General features: G+C 64.7%; 1 protein-coding gene across 16 annotated transcripts in view; it reads right to left on the reverse strand.

Moving 5' to 3' along the window:
- Positions 1–1520: 1520 nt before the first annotated feature.
- Positions 1521–18717, reverse strand: part of KIF1A (kinesin family member 1A) — an 89254-nt gene continuing 72057 nt past the window's right edge. For 8 of the 16 annotated variants that reach the window (XM_027538143.1, XM_027538139.1, XM_027538142.1 and 5 more), the window contains 12 exons: positions 12861–12884; positions 11605–11719; positions 10231–10364; positions 9167–9228; positions 8819–8964; positions 8232–8432; positions 7719–7796; positions 6993–7117; positions 6121–6273; positions 5297–5489; positions 4429–4547; positions 1521–4148 (listed from right to left, as the gene is read on the reverse strand). In XM_027538143.1, the coding sequence (XP_027393944.1) occupies positions 4106–4148; positions 4429–4547; positions 5297–5489; positions 6121–6273; positions 6993–7117; positions 7719–7796; positions 8232–8432; positions 8819–8964; positions 9167–9228; positions 10231–10364; positions 11605–11719; positions 12861–12884 (1393 nt within the window). In that variant the 3' untranslated portion in view covers positions 1521–4105. The remainder of the gene's footprint in view (positions 4149–4428; positions 4548–5296; positions 5490–6120; positions 6274–6992; positions 7118–7718; positions 7797–8231; positions 8433–8818; positions 8965–9166; positions 9229–10230; positions 10365–11604; positions 11720–12860; positions 12885–18717) is intronic. The other 8 variants (XM_027538152.1, XM_027538148.1, XM_027538144.1 and 5 more) reach the window with 1 other exon arrangement.

Here is an 18717-nt window from a genome sequence, read left to right on the forward strand (position 1 = left end):
GAAGCCGCCAATACAAACGGTACAATTTTTTAAAGTTTCAAGAGTTTATTGCTAGTATATAAAAATAAAATTTGTGTTTGTAATTCTGTAGCTTGTAATAATATATAATGGAAAAGAATCTGAAAAAGAATATACGTATATGTGTGTATCATATACATATATGCATATGTAACAGCGTCACATTGGTGACCACCTGAAACGTAGTGAACTGCACTTTAATGAAACATAAGTGAAATGAGTGTTTGTATACTGATGTTGCACTCTGCAGCCCTGGTTAGCTCAGGCGTTAATTACAGCAGATTTGTGGTATATTCCTTTAGGACTTCTGCCTTGCGTGCCGTTCTTCTCTCCTGATCTGTGCACCTGCTCTCTCCTCATTCGCCTTACTGCCCTGCTTAGGAGCTCCATTACCTTGTTGAATCGGGTGATGAGAGAGGGCGTCCTTGTCTTGTGCCCAGTCTAAAGCGTTAGGTCTTCATTTTTTGCTGTTAAGTACGATGCTAGCTTGGGCTTCCCAGGTGGCGCTAGCGGTAAAGAACCCTCTCGCCAGTGCAGGAGACACGAGACTTAGGTGTGATCCCTGGGTCGGGAGGATGCCCTGGAGGAGGGCATGGCAACCCACTCGAGTATTCTTGCCTGGAGAATCCCATGGACACAGGAGCCTGGCGGGCTACAGTCCATGGGGTCACAGAGAGTAGGACACGACTGAAGTGACTGAGCACTCACACACACGATGTCAGCTATACATTTAGTGCAGACACGCTTTTCCACGTTAAGAAGTTATCTTCTATTTCAAGTTTTGATGAGCAACGAGTATTGGATTTTCATCAAATGCTTTTTCTGCGTCTATAGAGATGATAATGTGATTTCTCCTTTGTTAGCTTAAGTGAATTAGAATGATTAGCTCTTGAGCTGAGCTTGCATTCCCAGCATAAACCCAACTAGGCCATGGGGTCCTAGCCTTTCTATGTACCCCAACATTCAACTTGGTGAAATGTAGTGTGTGTCGTGTGCTGCGTCGCTTCAGTCGTGTCTGACTCTCTGTGACCCCACGGGCTGTAGCCTGCCGGGCTCCTCTGTCCATGGGATCCTCCAGGCAAGAATACTCGGGCGAGTTGCCGTGCCCTCAGTGAAATGTTACTGAGGGTATTTGTTTCTATGTTGAAGGAGGACACTGGTCTATGGTTTCACGGAATGTCTTTGTCCAGTTTTAGTATAAGGTAACACTGACCACGTGAAAGGACTTGAAGTTGCCTGGGCGTGAGGCTGGTGCAGGGCTGGCGTGCCCGAGGGCACCTGGAGCTGCTGAGACAGCTGCAGCCAGTGCTGAGGGAAGCGGGCAGATGCTCCCGTGACAAACACCACCTCGCACCTCCTACTCCTCAGGGCTCTCTCCCCTCTCCGCCTGGCCGCTGGGAGGCGCGTGCTGTCTCCAGACACTGCTGGACAGCTGGCCCTGCAGCTATAAGGCCCCAGCAAACAGACCGACGCACGAGTAAAGCCAAGCGGGGACCCTCGGGTCTGGTGTTGCATAAAGAGCCGTTTTATTTCTTAACTGGACAGAGCTTAAGTGCACACACGGGACAGGAGCCAAGAGCCTAACACTCGGGTTCAGAACATCAGGGGCTAATCGGTACATCGGGATGGCGGTCGCGGTGCAGGGGCCACACGAGCACGTATGTACAGGCCACGGGGGCTCGGGGGGCGGCCGGCTGCGGGGGGGCCGGGTCGGTCCCGGGGATGAAGGGGGGGAGCTGACAGGGACCGGAGTGGCAGCCTCGTGCGCGCTGGAACTTCAGTGGCGTTCAGGGACCCTCCTTGGGTGTCTCGCCTCATCCGGCCCAGAGGCGCCGAGGGGGATCAGGACTGATGGGAGGTCGCCGCAGTCACCCTGCCGTGTGTGTGTGTGTGTGTGTGTGTGTGCGCGTGCACGCGCATTGTCAGAGAACAAAACGCTGGCTTCTTATGAACAGTCACTCAGAGCACAGAGGCCTTGAAGCGGACAGTCTCTCAACACCTGCCTCTGGCCCCCAGCCCGGTCACCGGGGCCCAGACTCTCCCTCCCGGGGCTCCGCCCAGGGCCGCCGAGGAAGGCGTGCCCCCTCCCTGGAGGGGCAGCGGGGCCGCCCCCAAACTCACGGCAGCTGCAGCCCGAGCAGCCTCAAGCGCCAAAACAAAACTTGTCCGAGAGAGGTGGCTTCCGACATCGTTCCCTCCCCTCGGGGACACAGCTCAACCCCACACCTGACCTCCCAGCCTGCGCCCACCCCTGGGGACCCCCGGGGCCTCCAGACTGGCCCCCATGTCACAGACGGGATGGGGTCTCGGACCGCCTCTGATGGCTCCCATGGCATCCGGCCCAGAAGAGCGGCCTTCCCGACCGACGCGCAGAGTTCTCAGGCCCAGGCTGAGAGGAGGCGGTGACGGGCAGGGGACACCCTGACCGCCAAGCTCCCACTGGGACGGCAGGAGGCCAGGATGCAGTGGCCGTGGGGGCCCCCATGGCTGTGGGGGCCCCGGATGCAGGTGAGTGCCTCAGGCCCGCTCCGCGGGGCAGGGGCTCTGCAGGCTGGCTGGCCCCAGGCACCCTGCCCCCAGACAGGGCCTTGGACCCTGACGAGGCCGCGGCCTCAGGCTGGCTGACCTGAGGGGCTATGGCCCGGGCCCTGCGCCCCAGTCTCCCCGCAGGACAGCGGGGCGCTCAGGACTGACCCCTAGAACTCACCCGTGCATCCTCCCCTGCCCACGACCTCGGCTCAGTGATGGTTCCGGAGCAGCCGTCAGCCTGCTCTCTGCATGGCCTCCAGGGACCCCGGAGGGGCTCAGGCTCCCGGTTTCTGGACGGCGTTCGGTCCTAGTCTAGACCCTCAACCTCTGCCACCTGCTCTGGGTGCCACGGAGTGGACGGGCCGTGTGCTATGGCTGCTCTGCCCTGAGCTGAAGAGGGGCTGGCCGTGTCTCTGGGAGGAGGAAGAGCTCCTCGAAGACCCTGGGCCGGTACGTTTCCCGACCAGACCCTCAGCCCGGGCAACCCTGCGCGGTCCTGGGCGACCCTCGGGCACAGAGTCTGAAGAGGGGACGAGACGGGTATTGTCACAAGAGGCCAGAACCAGACCCGGCGACACCCTCGGACACACGAAAAGGTGCCTGGAAGACGGGTGACCCAGCGCTGGCACTGGCCACCCGCACCGGCCGACTGGACTCTCCCCACCGGGACCCCTGAACACTCCTCTCCCGGTAAAAGAGGGGTCCACGGCTTCCTCCCCTTGGCAGCCTGGGGCTCACCCCGCGTCTCGCCCCTGCCCACGCTGCCCACAGCCCCTCGCTGCCCGGACCACTCGTAGACCCAGCCCCGCCCCCGGCCGGCCTGGACACCGGGCACCACCCTGACCCTCTCACCCCAGACTGGGCGCCTGGGCTCCCCCCGCCTGCTCCCAGGGGCGCGCGGCCAGCGTCCCCGACAGTCACGGCTCAGGGGCTGCCGTCCGGGTGAGACACGCACCCTGCTGGAAGGGACGCACCTGCACTGCTCAGCCTTCAGGCGTCACACCCCCGACACACACGCGCACGCGCACACACACGGGCCCGGGGCCAGGCCGGCCCTGCGTGCGTGCGGACCGGCCTCAGCTCCGGCCGGGGCCGTGCATTCCCGTGGCTCCCGGGGGGCCGCCCCGACCCGTCTGTCCCCAAGAGGCTTGGGAGGTGTGTGGGAACAAGGGCACGGGTCTGTCTGAATCCTACAGGTCTACGTGAAGGCATTAGAAATAAATACTTATAAATAGAACACAGTCTGATCGTTAACGTCTGAGGGGACTGTCTCAACATCACTAACTAGTGTGTGTTAATTATAAGTCTATGCTTAAAAAAATATGAGAACGGCGGCGACGCCCGCGACTCCTGCCCCCCGCCTTTCTGGCGCCTCCCAGCTCCTCCCACCCGGGGCGCCTCCTGCAGAAAGAACGACACGCGTGGCCTCTGCTGGCACAGGTCGTGTGGCAGGTCCCCGGCAGGGCGGGCGTCCCAGGAGGCGGGCGGGGCTGGGCGGCGCTGACAGATGGCGATGACGAAGACGGGAGGCGGGGCCGGGCTTGCGGGGGGGCTGGGCTCAGACCCGCATCTGGGCAGACCTCCTTCTGGACAGCTTGGACCTGCGGGCCAAGAGGAGCGGTGGTCAGGGGGCCATGGGCGCCCGCAGGCTGGTGTGAGGGGCATTGCGGGCACACCCCTGCCTCCCCAACCGCCCGGGAGACAGTACCCTCTGCCTCCTGCCCCTGGGACCCGGTGGGAGCAGCCCTCGCCCCCGCCCCGCCCCCACAGCCTCCTTTAAAGCATCGCCCGCTGGGCCCGGCGGTCCCGACATAGAGGCCACCTCCCGCCGGCCGACTGCGGGCTCTGGAGGCCTCGGGGACCCTCTGTGGGCGGCCATACCGGATGGTCCCGGCCAGCAGGGGGTTGAAGGCGTACAGCCAGTCGTGCATGTCCTTGTCACTGCTGGCCTGCAGCAAGATGCCCCGGTGCTCCGTGCACACCGCGAACGTGTTGGGGGTCTGCAGAGGGAGCCGCTGTGAGGGCCAGGCCTCCCGTTCAGCCTGGGGCGGCCGCGGCTCCGGGGGGTCGGGAAGGAGACCCGCGGGAGGGTCAGGGCCGTCCTGACCTCCCGTCCAGACGCCTCTGCAGGCGGGACACCCTGCGCCTCTCGTCCCGTGGCCATGCCCCAGGCGGACTTGTCACTGCTCCGCATCCCCAGGGTCCCCTCCCTGGGCCCCCGGCTCAGCTGTGTGCTCGGGGCCGTTAATCCCGCCTCTTCTCTCAAGCCTGAGCCCTCGGCGGGGTGGGCGTTGGGGGTCAGGCTGAGCTCACACCCCCCACCTTGAGGAACCCCGGGCCCCAGCCGGGAGGACTCAGAGCTCCTCACACACAGGCCCAGGCTGCCGCCTGCTCGGAGAGGACCTGGGGGAAAGCCGGGGGGCAGGAGGCTGCCCTCCTGGGCCCAGTGCCCTGCTGGGCCTGCAGGGCTCCCGACACCCTCTGTGGGTGTCTCTGGAAGACGCACCGTGTCGTCAGCCATCTGGGGCATCCTTGGCACCAATGCTCGACCCACCCCTCACTGCTGGTCATCACCAGGACGGCGCGCCTCACGGGTGGGCAGAGGGACCCCGGAACGCGAGAGGCTGAGCCCGACACCCCCACCCGTGACATCCACTCACACTGCTTCGGCCGAGCGGTGAGGGGACGCGGCCCTCGGCGGGCTGGGCCCGGCTCCCGCCCTCCCCGCCAGCCCGCGGCCGTGGCGCACCTTGAGCATCGCCTGCTGGTCCTCGCTGTACTCCACCTGGGCGGTGGACAGGTTGAGCACGAAGCGCTCCACGGCGTCCTTGTCGTGGTTGTACATGTAGGCGTAGGGCCGCCGCACCACCACGAAGCGCTTGGCCCAGCCGGCCGTGTGCGGCTCCAGGAAGTGCAGGTAGCCCTTCTTGGAGACGATGGGGCTGCGGGGCGGGACGCGTCAAAACCGCCTCTCCAAGGCCTCCCACCGGCAACACCCCCACTTCCGCAGACTCCCACTGGGCACAGCCCCCCGAGCCCCTGCCACAGCCTCCCACCGGCCCTGCCCAGTCCGCGGCCTCCCACCGGGCCCGCGTGTCCAGGCTCTGGGCCACCGTCCTGTCCTCTATATCAGCTCCTTTTCCACCCCTGCCCTAGGTTTGGCTGGGGCTTGGTCTCCTGATTACAGCACAGAGCTGCCCCTGCCCCACATAGGGTGGAGTGGGGTGGGGTGGTGGGGTGGGGGGAGTCTGTTTGCCCCCAGCACTGCCCCAGGTCGGGGGTGGTCTCCTGACTGCCTGCACTGCCCCAGGTCGGGGGGTGGTCTCCTGACTCCCTGCACTGCCCCAGGTCGGGGGGTGGTCTCCTGACTGCCTGCACTGCCCCAGGTCGGGGGGTGGTCTCCTGACTCCCTGCACTGCCCCAGGTCGGGGGGTGGTCTCCTGACCCCCTGCACCGCCTCAGGTCAGGGGGTGGTCTCCTGACCCCCAGCACTGCCCAGGTCGGGGCGGCTGCCGTCCCTGCCGAGGCAGAGCTGGGGTCCTCAGGAGCCGGCTGGGCAGGGCCCTCACACACCTGACACGGATTTCCTGGATGTCAGGCACCAGCAGGCGCTGGGGCTCCTTGTCGGCTTCCGCTGCCCGGGCAGGGGAGGGGAGCTTCTTGGCATCTACCTCGGGCAGGGGCTCAGGCTCCGGGCTGGCGGGCCGGGAGCAGGGCTGTGGGGTCCTGGGGAAGCAGAATGAAGCCACTGCAGCGCCAGGGGCACCTGGAGGGCCTGGGAACCTCGGCCAGGCTCCCTGGGGGCCAGCGTCACCCCCGGGACCGCCGGGGCACTCACCGGGGTCCACCTGCCGCCGGCTTCTTCAGGGACGCCCTGGCCCCCCACCCCCACCCCGAGAGAGCAGCTCTGCATCTCATCTCTAAAGTTGGACTGAGGCTGACTCGTCTTCCTCAGGGACCATCTGCCTGGAGGGAGCGGGTGGTCCGCGGCCCGGCCAGAGGGGCCGACGTGCTGGCCGACACGGCCTGTCTCAGGATGGGGCCCAGAGGGCTTCACACCTTTCTCAGTCAGAGAAAAAAGACCCCAAGGAGCTACAAGATCTGGGGGTCAGACGCGAGTGGTGGCAGCGGGGGCCCCACATCAGCAGAAGTCAGTGGACCCAAAGGCCCCGGGCCTCTGCTTTGCCACCGCTTCTCCCACTGTTCCATTTGCCACTGGGAAGGGCTTTCATTGAGCGTTTTGACCTGTTCCCAGCCTCATGGAAGAGCGTATTTTAAATTTATGCTTTAGCAGAAAGTGGCCCGGGAAAGGCAGCGTGAGCCCTGCCCCGCTGCGTGGCCACCCCCAGACGCCGGCACCTCAAGCCGGCCTGCCCCCGCCATCCAGCCCCCGCCCCCGCCCCCCGCCGGCCGCAGTGCGCTCCTGCAGGCCGGCCAGCACCTACCTCAGGTCGGTGGCCCCATACCGGCCCTCGACCAGGGAGGGGCAGGTGGAGGAGGGAGTGAGCGTGGCGGCCCCCAGCGGGGACATGGACGGGTCCCGCAGCAGGGTGACCGACATCTCAGAGAGCTGCAGAGGAGATGGCGTTCTCTGAGCCAGCGCAGGGCCCCAGTGGGAGGGCACCTCCCACCCCAACGGCCGGACCCTCCTGCCTGCCCCACCCAGGGCTTCGGGCTCTGCCTCGGGGGAATGGGAGGACCCCTGGGCGAGGATCGGGGAGGGCACGTGTACTGTCAGCACGTGTAGCCCCACGGCCACGGCGAGAGAAGCTCTGGGCAGAGGGAGAGGCCAGCAAGAGGGCAGAGGGCAGGACCCCCGCAGGGCCGAGTGAGGGCGCAGGCAGGACCCCCCCGGAGGCTCCGTGCAGGGCAGCACAGGAGCTGGGGGGACAGGCCTGAGGCTGCCGGCCCCAATGGGCCCCCGGGTGAGGACAGAAGCTAAGGAGGGGCTGTCTCGCCCAGGACAGGGGCAGTGGGGTGAGGCCAGGTCGGACGGCACTGCTACTGGAAACAGTGGGCAGAGGAGTGCACCTTGCTGTTCCCTGTGCGGCCCTGGCCTCCAGGCCCGAGCTCAGAGGCATCCCTCTGGGCTGCTGGAGGGGTGTCCCTAGGAAAACCCGAGTTCCCTCTTGGAGCCGACAGTCCCTCGGGCGCCCCCGCCCCGTGCCCACCTTGCTCTCGCTGGCGCTGACGCAGACGTGGCTGTGGGTGTACTCTCTGTTGAAGGAGTGGGTGAGGAGCCGTAAGCACTGTGGGCAGAGAAAATGCCTGGTCAGGAGCCCCCAGGACCTGGCTCGGATGTGGATGCGAGCGACTAGCCGAGGGGCCAGGCACCCCAGGAGGAGGTGGGCAGCACCCCACCTCTCCCAGGGGGTGGGGCCATCTGAGGAAGCCTCCTGCGGCAGGCTGCTGCCTGGGCAAAGGAGGGGGTGGGGGCACACGAAGTACAGGAGGTCTTCCCCGTGGCCCACCCAGCGGGAGAAAGGGCCGGCTTTGGGGAGGTGGTGAGCTCCCCGTCAGTGTGCGTATTCAAGAGCGGGGGCACCACTTGGAGGAGGAGGCTGTAAACAGTCCCTGAGTCCCAGTGTGGGTGGGGCGGGGTGGGGACGAGGTCAAGGTGACTCCAGGGCCCTGGGGCCCTCGTTCTCCCAGGTCCCCCGCCTGCAGGCCGGCCGGCCACCCACCTTGACAGCCAGCTCCCGCTGCCGCTCGCTGGGCGCCTCCAGGGATGCTGGCCGGGCCTCAGCCGTGAGCGGGGAGGAGGCACTGGAGGAGCCGTGGGCCTCGGAGCCGTCACTGGCGGCGGGGGACAGCGTCTCGGGGCCGGGCCGCTGGGCCGCCTCCAGCTTCTCTCGCAGCAACAGGTAGTGCCTGGTCTTCTCCACCTGTGCGGGGTGCGAGCACGGCCTCACTCCGTGCCCGCAGGCTGGGGCGGGCGCCGTGGAGCCCACAGGCCTGCCTGCGCCCTAGTGCAAGCGGACGGACAAGCTCCGGGGGCGCAGCCTTGGGAAGGGCCCAGAACGTGGACGGACGCGGACCCGACGCCCTCTTTCCACCCGCTGCTGCAGCCGGCGGCCAGTGCCCGCTGCTGGGCACGGGCTGTCCTGACCGGAGCCACCGAAGGGCTCGCGCCCCCCAGTTCTCTTCCCAACGTCTGTCTCGTCTCTGCTACACGCCCCCTAGTCTGGGGCTGGACCAAGTGCGCACGTCCCGCCCGAGCCGGGGCCGTCGTGAGGCTCTGAGCCCCGTGACAGGCGGGCTGGGCACTCACCTCCTGCAGGAGACTCAGCTTCTCCAGCTCCCACTGGTGGTCCAGGATGAGGCTGTCGCTACGCGGCCTCCAGCCCGCCAGGTTCTCCTCGCCGCGGACGTAGGCCACGGATGTGTCCAGCACCCGCCGGCGCCGCCGCTGCATGCCTGCACGGGCCGCGGACGTGGCGTACCCCGCGGGGGCTGTGCCGGCCCCCACCGTCCTCCAGCCCCCCAGGGCCTCTGGGTGAGGGGCTCCCCGCACGGCAGCGTAGCCGAGGTCACCTGAGTGTCCCCCGTGGAGCCTTCTCCCTGACCTCCATCAGCGCCCCCCCAACCCCCGCCCAGAGGGCGCAGGGCAGACGCCTACCTGGGCTGCCCGCGTCAGCCACGTGGCACAGACTCAGCTCGTACACGCCCGTCACGCGGTTGCTGTGGAGGGGGCGTTGTCACCCGCGTGACAATGGCCGGGCACCCATTCACCATCACATGCACTCTGGGCACGAGTCCCACGGCCCGCACGCCAGGCAGTGGGGGCTGCGGTGTCAGGGTCCCCGTCCCAGACGCCCGCTGGGCCCCCTTTGTCTTGGGACCTTTGACTCTGCCTAGGGCACCCCACTAACCCACTCATGGAGGGGGGCCCACGGTCCCAAGGTGACCTCCTGGATGACAGGGTCACAGGGTCATGGCCATCCAGGACCCCACGCTCTTTCCTCCCAGCTGTGCCCCCCGGGGTGGCCACCCACCACACAGGGTGTGTGAGCATCACTGAAGGTGACCAGCAGGGACCCTGGTGTCCCCGCTCCTGGGGCGGGATCCCTCCACTGCCTTCCTCCCCTCCTCCAGGAACGCAGAGAGCAGTCAGAGTGCGAGAGGACTGTGGGCCTGGGGTCTGACCCCCAGGTGCCAGGAGGCCTGGCTCAGCACATGCCCCTGGGGATGTGACCCCCCAGGTGCTGGGAGGCCTGGCTCAGCACATGCCCCTGGGGTCTGACCCCCAGGTGCCGGGAGGCCTGGCTCAGCACATGCCCCTGGGGATGTGACCCCCCAGGTGCCGGGAGGCCTGGCTCAGCACATGCCCCTGGGGATGTGACCCCCCAGGTGCCGGGAGGCCTGGCTCAGCACATGCCCCTGGGGTCTGACCCCCAGGTGCCGGGAGGCCTGGCTCAGCACATGCCCCTGGGGATGTGCCATCCAGGGTCCTCTGTCCCCACCTCCCTGGGCCCAGTGTTCACCCTGCCCAGCGACAGGGCCCCACGGGAGCCCACCCATGGGAGCCCCAGAGTGGACACACAGGCCTTCCTGCTACACCTGGCAGGTAGGCTCCAGCTCTCTCCCGCCCCCCAACACAACATCCGTGTCCCCACAAGCGCGCCAAGGCCTCTCCCGCTGGTCCAAGCGAGATGGGCCGGAGAGCGCTCCTGGCGGGCTCACCTCTCTGAGGCCCGCAGGCTCCCACTGCCGAACAGGTTGCGGATGGAGCGCGAGGCGGGCAGCTTGGCGTCGCGCGAGTAGAAGACCATGCAGAAGTCTTTGGTGACCACGGCCGGCTGCGTGCAGTTCTCCATCTGCGGGGTCGAGGGTTCAGTGCAGGCTCGCCCGGGCCGACCCAGCCCCCCGGCCTCAGCCCCAGACCCTCAGTGCAGGCTCGCCTGGGCCGACACAGCCCCCCGGCCGTCTCCTCCCAGGGCTCAGCTCAGGCTCGCCTGGGCCGACCCAGCCCCCGGCCTCAGCCCCAGACCCTCAGCGCAGGCTTGCCTGGGCCGACACAGCCCCCCGGCCCTCTCCTTCCAGGGCTCAGCGCAGACTCGCCAGTGCCGACCCAGCCCTCAGGCCTCTCCTCTCTGGGTTCAGGGCAGGCACGCCCAGGCTGACCCAGCCCCCTGGCCTCTCCTCCCGGGGGAGGCCCAAGAGCTGCACCACCCGCAGCCCCAGACCCTCCCCTCTCCCCCATCCCTGGGGCAGCCCCAACACAGGCAAGAGTCTCTGCCCCCACCTTGAACCAACTCCGGCTGGAGATGCCGGGTGTCCCTGCAGGACACCCCAACATCCCGGACACGGGCCTCAGCCTCCTCCCCGTGGAACCGGGGTGACACATGGCCCAAAATGTTTGTGAGGATCTGACTGGACCCTGTCTGTGCACCCACGGGCCAACCCTAAAGGCCACGGGAGGTCACTGCACGACGAGCGAGCCGCTGTCTCAAACAGCAGGTTCTCTTGTGTTCCCGAAACCCCAGGGTGACAACGGACAATGTGGACGTGTCCTGGGGTCTTGCTTCGGCGATGCCCTACCAGTGTTTGCTCAGCCTGAGCAAAGCTCACCCCACGGGGCGGTCACACTGGCCCCCACGTTACAGCCACAGTAACTAGACTCTGGGGTAGGGAGGCAGGGTGGCTGGGTACTTCTGTCTCTACCGCCCCGCCGGCTGCTGCACCCGTGAGAAATGCCCACACCCCCAGCTTCTCCTATGCTTCCAAGGGAGTCACAGCCAGAGACCCTTGCGATGGGGAAAAGAAGGCTTCTGTTCTTGTGCTGTCTGGAACACAGATGCAATGTCTGGTGGTGCTGCAGCCATCTTGCAACCCCAAGGACAAACCCACACACTAAAGATAGAGGAACTGACTACTTCTGAGCATTCCCATTAAAAGTACACAGATTAAACTCAAGGACTCAAGAAGCCCTCTGGGAAGACAACAGGGTTGACTGGGGTTGTGTGGGACTAACAAGCCCCCTTACTGTCCATTGTCCGGCAACTCGGGCTTGGGGGGCAGGTGATTTGGGGGAGGCCCTGGGCACAGGTTTCTTGCCTCGATATAAGCAGAGAGGGTCATGTAAATCTTCTCTCGGTAAGGGGTGACCCGGTTCAGCAGGAGGGAGTTGTGCATGGAGCTGTCCCACGCAGCCTCAAACTGGTAAAAGGTTCTAGAAGGAAGCAGAGGTGAGGTAGAAAGATGATGGAGTGTGGTGTGCTCTCAGTGGGGACGGGGACATGCAGACGGACACACGGAGACAGACAGACGTGTGGGCCACCTGCAGGGCGAGCCGCTGGGGCCGGGGTCCAGGGAGGACAGACCCCTCCTTACTCAGGACGGGGCCACCGGACGCCCCACCAGAGGGGGCCCTGGAGCGCTCTGAGCGCCACCCCGGGGGATGGGAGGTTTCAGCCCAGGGTTCTGGAGCCGAGGCGGGAACGGGAGGGTGGAGGGGAGAGGAGCTGTGATCACGGGAGAGGCGAGGGACCCCCTGAGCCTGAGTAAGGAGGTGCGCGGCCTCTCCCTGGACCCAAAGGGAGCCTGCCGGGCCTGTAGAGCTCTCTGCAGCATCTCCTCCCCAACTGATCGCCCTGGGGGATGATGCTGGGGGTGGAAACCGGGGCGGCCCCCTGAAGACAGCACAGCCCCTGCCGCTGCGGCCGGGCCCCACAGAGCAGGCGGCGGGTGCTTCTTTCTGTCCCCAGTGTCTAAGTCAGAAAGTAACGACCAGAGCAAAAGCTCACCAGAGTGAGCGGCCAGGAGCCCACGCCACGGGCGGCTCGGGGCAGCCTCAGGGGCCAGACCAGTGGTGGCCTCCACTCCTGGCCGGCTTTCTTGTTACCCAACAGCTTCTGTTCTCAATTGTCCTAAACCCCTGCCTCAGTCCCGGCCTAAGAGTCGAGGACCGTCACTCATGAGCTGGGAATTTGCCTCAAGCCCTAGCGTGGCCGCTCTGCAGGCCCTGGCAGCCCAGCTTCTCCGGTTTCCACCCCGCATCCCCACGAAGACACGGCAGAGAACAGGTCAGCACAAGCAGGGCGCCGCACACGCCCCCGCCCGGCCAGCCCCACCCGGGGTGTGGACGGCAGGGCAGCGACGCTCCAAAGGGGCCGCCCCTTCTTCGCGGCGCAGTCCGGGGGCACAGGAGAAGCAGCGGGACAGGGCAGGGCCAGCGCCGGGCACGTCACGAGGCAGACCCACAGGGAGGAGGTGAGGACAGCGGGGGGACCGGAGGGCGGACGGGGAGAGGGAGGGGAGACTGAAAACCGGAGAGGGCGGGCCAGCGGGCGCGGAAGAGAAAAGAGCTGTACCTAGTGTCACTTCCAAACGAAACGCTAAAGGCGGAGGCAGCCAGGACACACGTACACACACAGAAGAGACCACATGTCAGAACGAGCACCGTCACCCGGCCGGATACAAGCTGACTGACACGGAGCAGGCGGGCGCCGCACCACGCTGCCCATGGGGCTGCTGACCGCCATGCCCGGGGCCAGACACTACCCAGGGGGGGCCCCACTGAGTCCACAGGGTGGGGGGGCCCACGCTGAGCACATGAGGGTGGGGGTCCACTCTGAACCCCCGGGGCGTGGGGGGTCCACTCTGAGCACACGAGGGTCGGGGGTCCACTCTAAGCCCCCGGAGGGTGGGGGGCCCACTCTGAGCCCCCAGCCTGGGCACTGGAGACACCCCCCTTCCCCGTGTCCTTGGGTTCGTCCCCAGCAGGACCAGCTGGGCATACCTGGAGCTGCCACCCAGACCCAGAGAGATGCCCTCTGTCCCCAGGGCCCCCAGATGCCCCAGCTCTGAGGGGCCAGGCCCATGGGCAGAGCCAGAGGCCCACTGCAGCCCAGCTCGGAGCGATGCCACTTCACAGCACGTGACCTTGGGCTGTCAGCAGACACACTACGCCCTGCTTCCTGGTCGGACAGTGGTGGTCACTGTCCTGCCAGCTAAGTGAGCCGGTGTGGAGTGGAGGACAGCGCCTGCGCACGTGGGTCAGGACTAGTCCTCGCCTCAGATGCTCCCACTGGCCCAGCACCTGGCTCAGTGCTGCCCCGTCGGCCTGCCTCAAATTTTGCTGAAGGACATGGAGGGCTTCCTTCCCTTGGCAAGGGCCCAGCCCACCCCAGCAGGGCGGGGCAGCGGCCACCTGCCCGTGTGGGACTCGGGCAGTCACGCAGGGGCCCCGAGCTTGCTGGACAGGGTGTGGGAGGCACTGACTTGTGCCCCCTCAATGACATGGCAAGGAGCTCAGACCCAGCGGGCACAGAGGGAGCCACGGTATACCCAAGCGGCAACTGGGAGGCAGGACCCCTCCCTCCCCGCCCCGGCCCCGGACCCCATACCCAAGCAGGCGTCAGGTCACCCGGGGAACTGCCACCCCACCCCCCACAGCGCCGCTCCCTCTGTTTAAGCAACACTCAGCCAGACCCCGGTGCCACTAAGGGGGGCGGGTGGCCCAGACATGGGGCCTCTGGAGCCACAGCATCCGCTTTACTGAGAACTGGTCAGGAATGCAGATTCCAGGGCCCTCACACCACGGAGGCAGAGATGCCGAGCAGGGCCGCCTTGAGGGCAGACAGTCAGCACTTCACGGTCAGCTCGCCCGTCATCCTGAGGACCCTCTGCACCCAGGCATCCTGGGGAAACTCTGAGCCACAGCAGGGCCAGCCCAGCCGCTCCCCTGGCGAGGCCTCGGGGCCTAGTCTGCCCTGCCAGCCACGCGCCACACTCCGGACCCTGCTTGAAAAGGGGCGGGCGCCCAGGCTGCACCCACAGCAGAGCCCCTGGCCATGCGGAGAATCCCCATCCGCACAGCCCTGCAGCCCTCACACTCCTCCATCCACGTCCAGGAAGCTCGGCTGACTTCCTGACCCCAAGTGAGCCCTCCAGGCGGGAAGGAGGTCCTGGATGAGGGGCCTGGAGACAGGACACCCCAGGTTCAATTCTGGGACAGACAGTGTGAGGCTCAAACAAGCAAGGGCCCACGTGGGGAACACTGGAAACTCAGAAGTTTTGTTGGGACTTCCCTGGCGGTCCGGTGGTTAAGACTCTGAGCTTCCACTGCAGGGACACCGGTTTGACCCTGGTCAGGGAACTAAGATCCCACATGCCATGTTGTAGGGCCAAAATATAAAAATGATTAAAAATAACAAGTTTAAAAAAAACTGTTGACAAAGAAAATGTCATGTGTTGCAAAACATCCTCTCCGCCTCGTTTTCTGTTCAATCAGCGTGACTTTGTGGCCAGGCAGGGGTCCTGCCAGACAGGGTTCCATTCTCCCGGGTCTGTGTCACGGGAGCCCCTTAGTCCTGCCTCGCACCCTCTCAGCATATTCAAAAGCAGAGACGTTACTTTGCCAACAAACGTCTGTACAGTCAAAGCTATGGTTTTTCAGCTCATGTATGGATGTGAGAGTTGGACCATAAAGAAAGCTGAGAACTAAAGAATTGATGCTTTTGAACTGTGGTGTTGGAGAAGACTCTTGATCTCCTTGGACTGCAAGGAGATCAAACCAGTTCATCCTAAAGGAAATCAGTCTTGAATATTCATTGGAAGGACTGATGCGGAAGCTAGAGCTCCAGCAACACTTTGGCCATCTCACGTGAAGAACTGATTCATTTGAAAAGACCCTGATGCTGGGAAAGATTGAAGGTGGGAGGAGAAGGGGACAACAGAGGATGAGATGGTTGGATGGCGTCACTGAGTTGATGGACATGAGTTTGAGCAAACTCCGGGAGTTGGTGATGGACGGGAAGGCCTGGCGTGCTGAGGTCCATGAAGTCGCAAAGAGTCGGACACAACTGAGCGACAGAACCGAACCGAACTGAACTGCACCCTCTTGGGGCTGGAGGCCCTGAGGTGCTCAGAGGCCCAGGGGCTGCCCGGGGGGAGGTAAGAGAATCTCAGGGCTCCCAGCACGACCCCCTGGGCACTCTGAGTATGACCACCACCCCTGCTGCGATGGCCTGACAGGGCTCATTCAGACAACTTCTGACAAGCGTCACAGCCATGGGCGCCCATGGGCAGGCCCAGTGGGCAGCCTGGTGCGAGATTCTGCTGTGAATCTGCACATGAAGCCCCTCCCTCGAGGTGTCAACCAGAAACGCCTTAGGCTCTGGGAAGTACGTTTCTTGAAAGAGTCACCTTTAGAAGTGGCCTAGGAACTCAGGGAAGGTGATCTGAGCCCCCTGAATTGCAGCCAGGGCAGCCCTCCTGTCCAGTGGGGACCATGATCACAGAGTGCAGCCACGCGGCTAAGATCAGGGGAACGGCCTTGAACCTCAGAGACGCAGCTCTGTATCTGGATGTGACTTTTGCACAGCCGAGCGTTGTCTCCTGCCACGCAGAGTGAGCACTCTGACCAGAGGGACGGAGGGAAGGGAGGATCGAGGGGTGAGGGGACAAATGAGCTCCTCAGTAGGCTCTGAGCTTCCTGGAGACAGACTCCCCCTGTTTAGTCTTTAATCCCTTTTGAACAATTGCAGAACATGGCTCACGTGTGACGAATGAACGAATGAATGAGTGGGGTCGTGTCCCGTGTGACGGGTGAATGAATGAATGAGTGGGGGTCGTGTCCCGTCGATGGTGCAGCAAACAGGACAGAGAGGAGACTCTGCAAGTTCCCGACCCGGGCCTGTCCCAGGAGGCTGGGGCAGCAGCCCTCGGGGCACCTGAGCCACCTGTCTGGAGAAATCTGACCCTGTGCCTGCTGGGAGGGGTGAGGGTCACCGTGGACCACCCTCGTCCCCAGCCTCAACACCACCCTACTTTAGAGGGTCTCGTGGCCCGTTTCTGCCCCGGGCACTGGGAGCCCTGGGGCAGGAGAGTGACCCCGGGTAAGACGCACGGACGGGGTGGAAGGTAGAAGGTCTGACCCGCTCTTCGTGGGTCAGGCTGGGTCACCAGCTCTCCTCCTTACTCCCTACCGTGAGAGTGAGAGCGTTTTAATAACTAGGCTCTTTGCTGAGGAGGTTTGTGCTTTAGGAATATTTCAAATTAAATGCTAAGACTCTAGGGAGTCCTTTGGACTGCAAGGAGATCAAACCAGTCCATCCTAAAGGAAATAAACCCTGAATAGTCATTGGAAGGACTGACGCTGACACTGAAGCGCCAATACGTTGGCCACCTGATGCGAAGAGCTGACTCACTGAAAAGACCCTGACGCTGGGAAAGACTGAGGGCAGGAGGAGAAGGGGACGACAGAGGATGAGAAGGTGGGACGGCATCACTGACTCCACGGACAGGAGTTTGAGCAAGCTCCAGAAGCTGGTGGAGGACAAGGAAGCCTGGTGTGCTGCAGCCCATGGGGTCGCAAACAGCTGGACACAACTGAGCAACTGACCAGCAAGGCAGCAGTAAAAATAACCACACGCGTTAACACAGCTCCGCGTGCAGGCCCTCCTTAGAGCTTGTCCGATTCGTCGCATCTAGTCTCACACGCTGGGGCAGCCCTCACAGAGTCCCCGGCCTACGGGCCGGACCGCAGGCTCCAGAAGGCCCTGCCACGCCTGCACATTCACACAGCCAGCCCAGCCAGCTTGCAGCCCCCGGCCCCACCCCACCCCAGACATCCGGGACAGGACCCTCTGCTCATCCCCAGAACCTCCCACCACAGCAGCTTCCTGCTGCGTGAGGCAGGCCCTAGCCCAAGGCTCGGGGCTCTGACCCCTCGCCCCTCCCAGCTCTCTGGGCCTCCTCTTGCAGGCCAAGGCCACTGGGGGCCCACGAGCCCAGGTCTGCAGCTGGGGGCTGGGGTGAGGTCCTTCTGCAGCCTGGGGGCTGGTGCTAAGGCCCTGCTGAGTAGGAGCCCCCCACCCCCACGGCCGTCTCCTCCTGGCCACGGGGAATGTTTCTGTTTCATGAGGTACCTTCAGGGGGTGTCCTGGACCACGCCTCTATCACACCGGGCTGACTGTGGACACACAAACTGGGACAAAACGCCCACACCCCTGTGTGATCGTACTGATGGACTCATCAGGGAAACAGCCCCGAAGTCGGGTCCCCTCCGGGGATGAACCCCAGAGCTCTTTTGAGAACAGGCAGACTACAGGCTGCAGCTGCCACGGAGGGCCCAGTTTGCTTCCAGGACCAGCTGGCAGGCTGCCACCTCCAGGAAGCCCTCCAGATTGCCCAAGAGGAGCAGGTCCCTGCTCTCTGGGCCCCGCGGGGATGTGACCTTCCTCTAGTGCAGCTTCACCACAGGTCTTGACAGAGTCCCCGCCACAGCCAGCCGACTGTCCCCAGGGAGGGACTGATCCTGCCCTGGGTGTGCATGCCCTGGGGACACGCTGACAGGAACCACAGCCTGCTGACCACCCCTTGGGGCCTCAGCTAGAGCTGCCCGGGGCACAGAGTGACCATCCGTCCCAGGACTTCGCGCCAGACCTGATCTCAGCAGGTTGGCTGGTGCCCTGCCCTCTGCTCTGGGCACCCCCCCCGAGAAGGGGCAGGCACTGCCCCACGCCCCACACCCCTTTGAGGACCAGGCGTCCTCACCGAGGGCCTTCCGCTGCCCTCCTCCTCTTCCAGAACAGAGACCCCAGGGCACCGAGCTCTGGCCACAGTCCGCAGGGCCCAGAAGAGACCGCGGCCTCAGGGACAGGGTCCATAACACGGACTGCAAGTCCGTCCACCGCGGGGCCTCCAGGACCCTGCCCCCCGCCGCCAAGCCCAGAACCCCAGTGGGGAGGATCTCCGTGGCTGGCCCAGGAGCCCGTGACTCGGGGGCTGGTCCTGGGACGAGGCGAGTCCGGAGCCGGGCCCTTCGCCCCTCACCACCCACCCGTTTCCTGAAGGGCGTGTGGTGGCTACACCAGGAGCCTGGCTCGGTGAGGGGCCGCGCCCCGGGCGGTGGGGCAGAGTGGGGAGGGCTGGGCTGGGCCGGGCCGTGCCTGTCCGCCCCCGTCCTGTGCCCACTACGCACCCCCTTTGCTCTCTCACTGTGTGGGGAGGGGGCCGGCCAGCCTGCATGCGGGCGCCTGCTCCTGCTGGGGCGAGGCGGGGCACGGGCAAGGCTCGGGGTAGGGGGAGTGGGGAGGCCAGCCAGCATCTACAAGGGCAGAAACTACCGAAGCAGCCAAGGTCAAGAGTGGAGGGCGGGGGGCTCAGCCACGGGGGGAGGGTGATGGGAGGAAGCGGTGTGACGGGGAGAGGAAAAAGGAAATA

The sequence above is a fragment of the Bos indicus x Bos taurus genome, chromosome 3 (genome assembly GCF_003369695.1).
Source record: "Bos indicus x Bos taurus breed Angus x Brahman F1 hybrid chromosome 3, Bos_hybrid_MaternalHap_v2.0, whole genome shotgun sequence".
Classification (NCBI taxonomy): domain Eukaryota; kingdom Metazoa; phylum Chordata; class Mammalia; order Artiodactyla; family Bovidae; genus Bos; species Bos indicus x Bos taurus.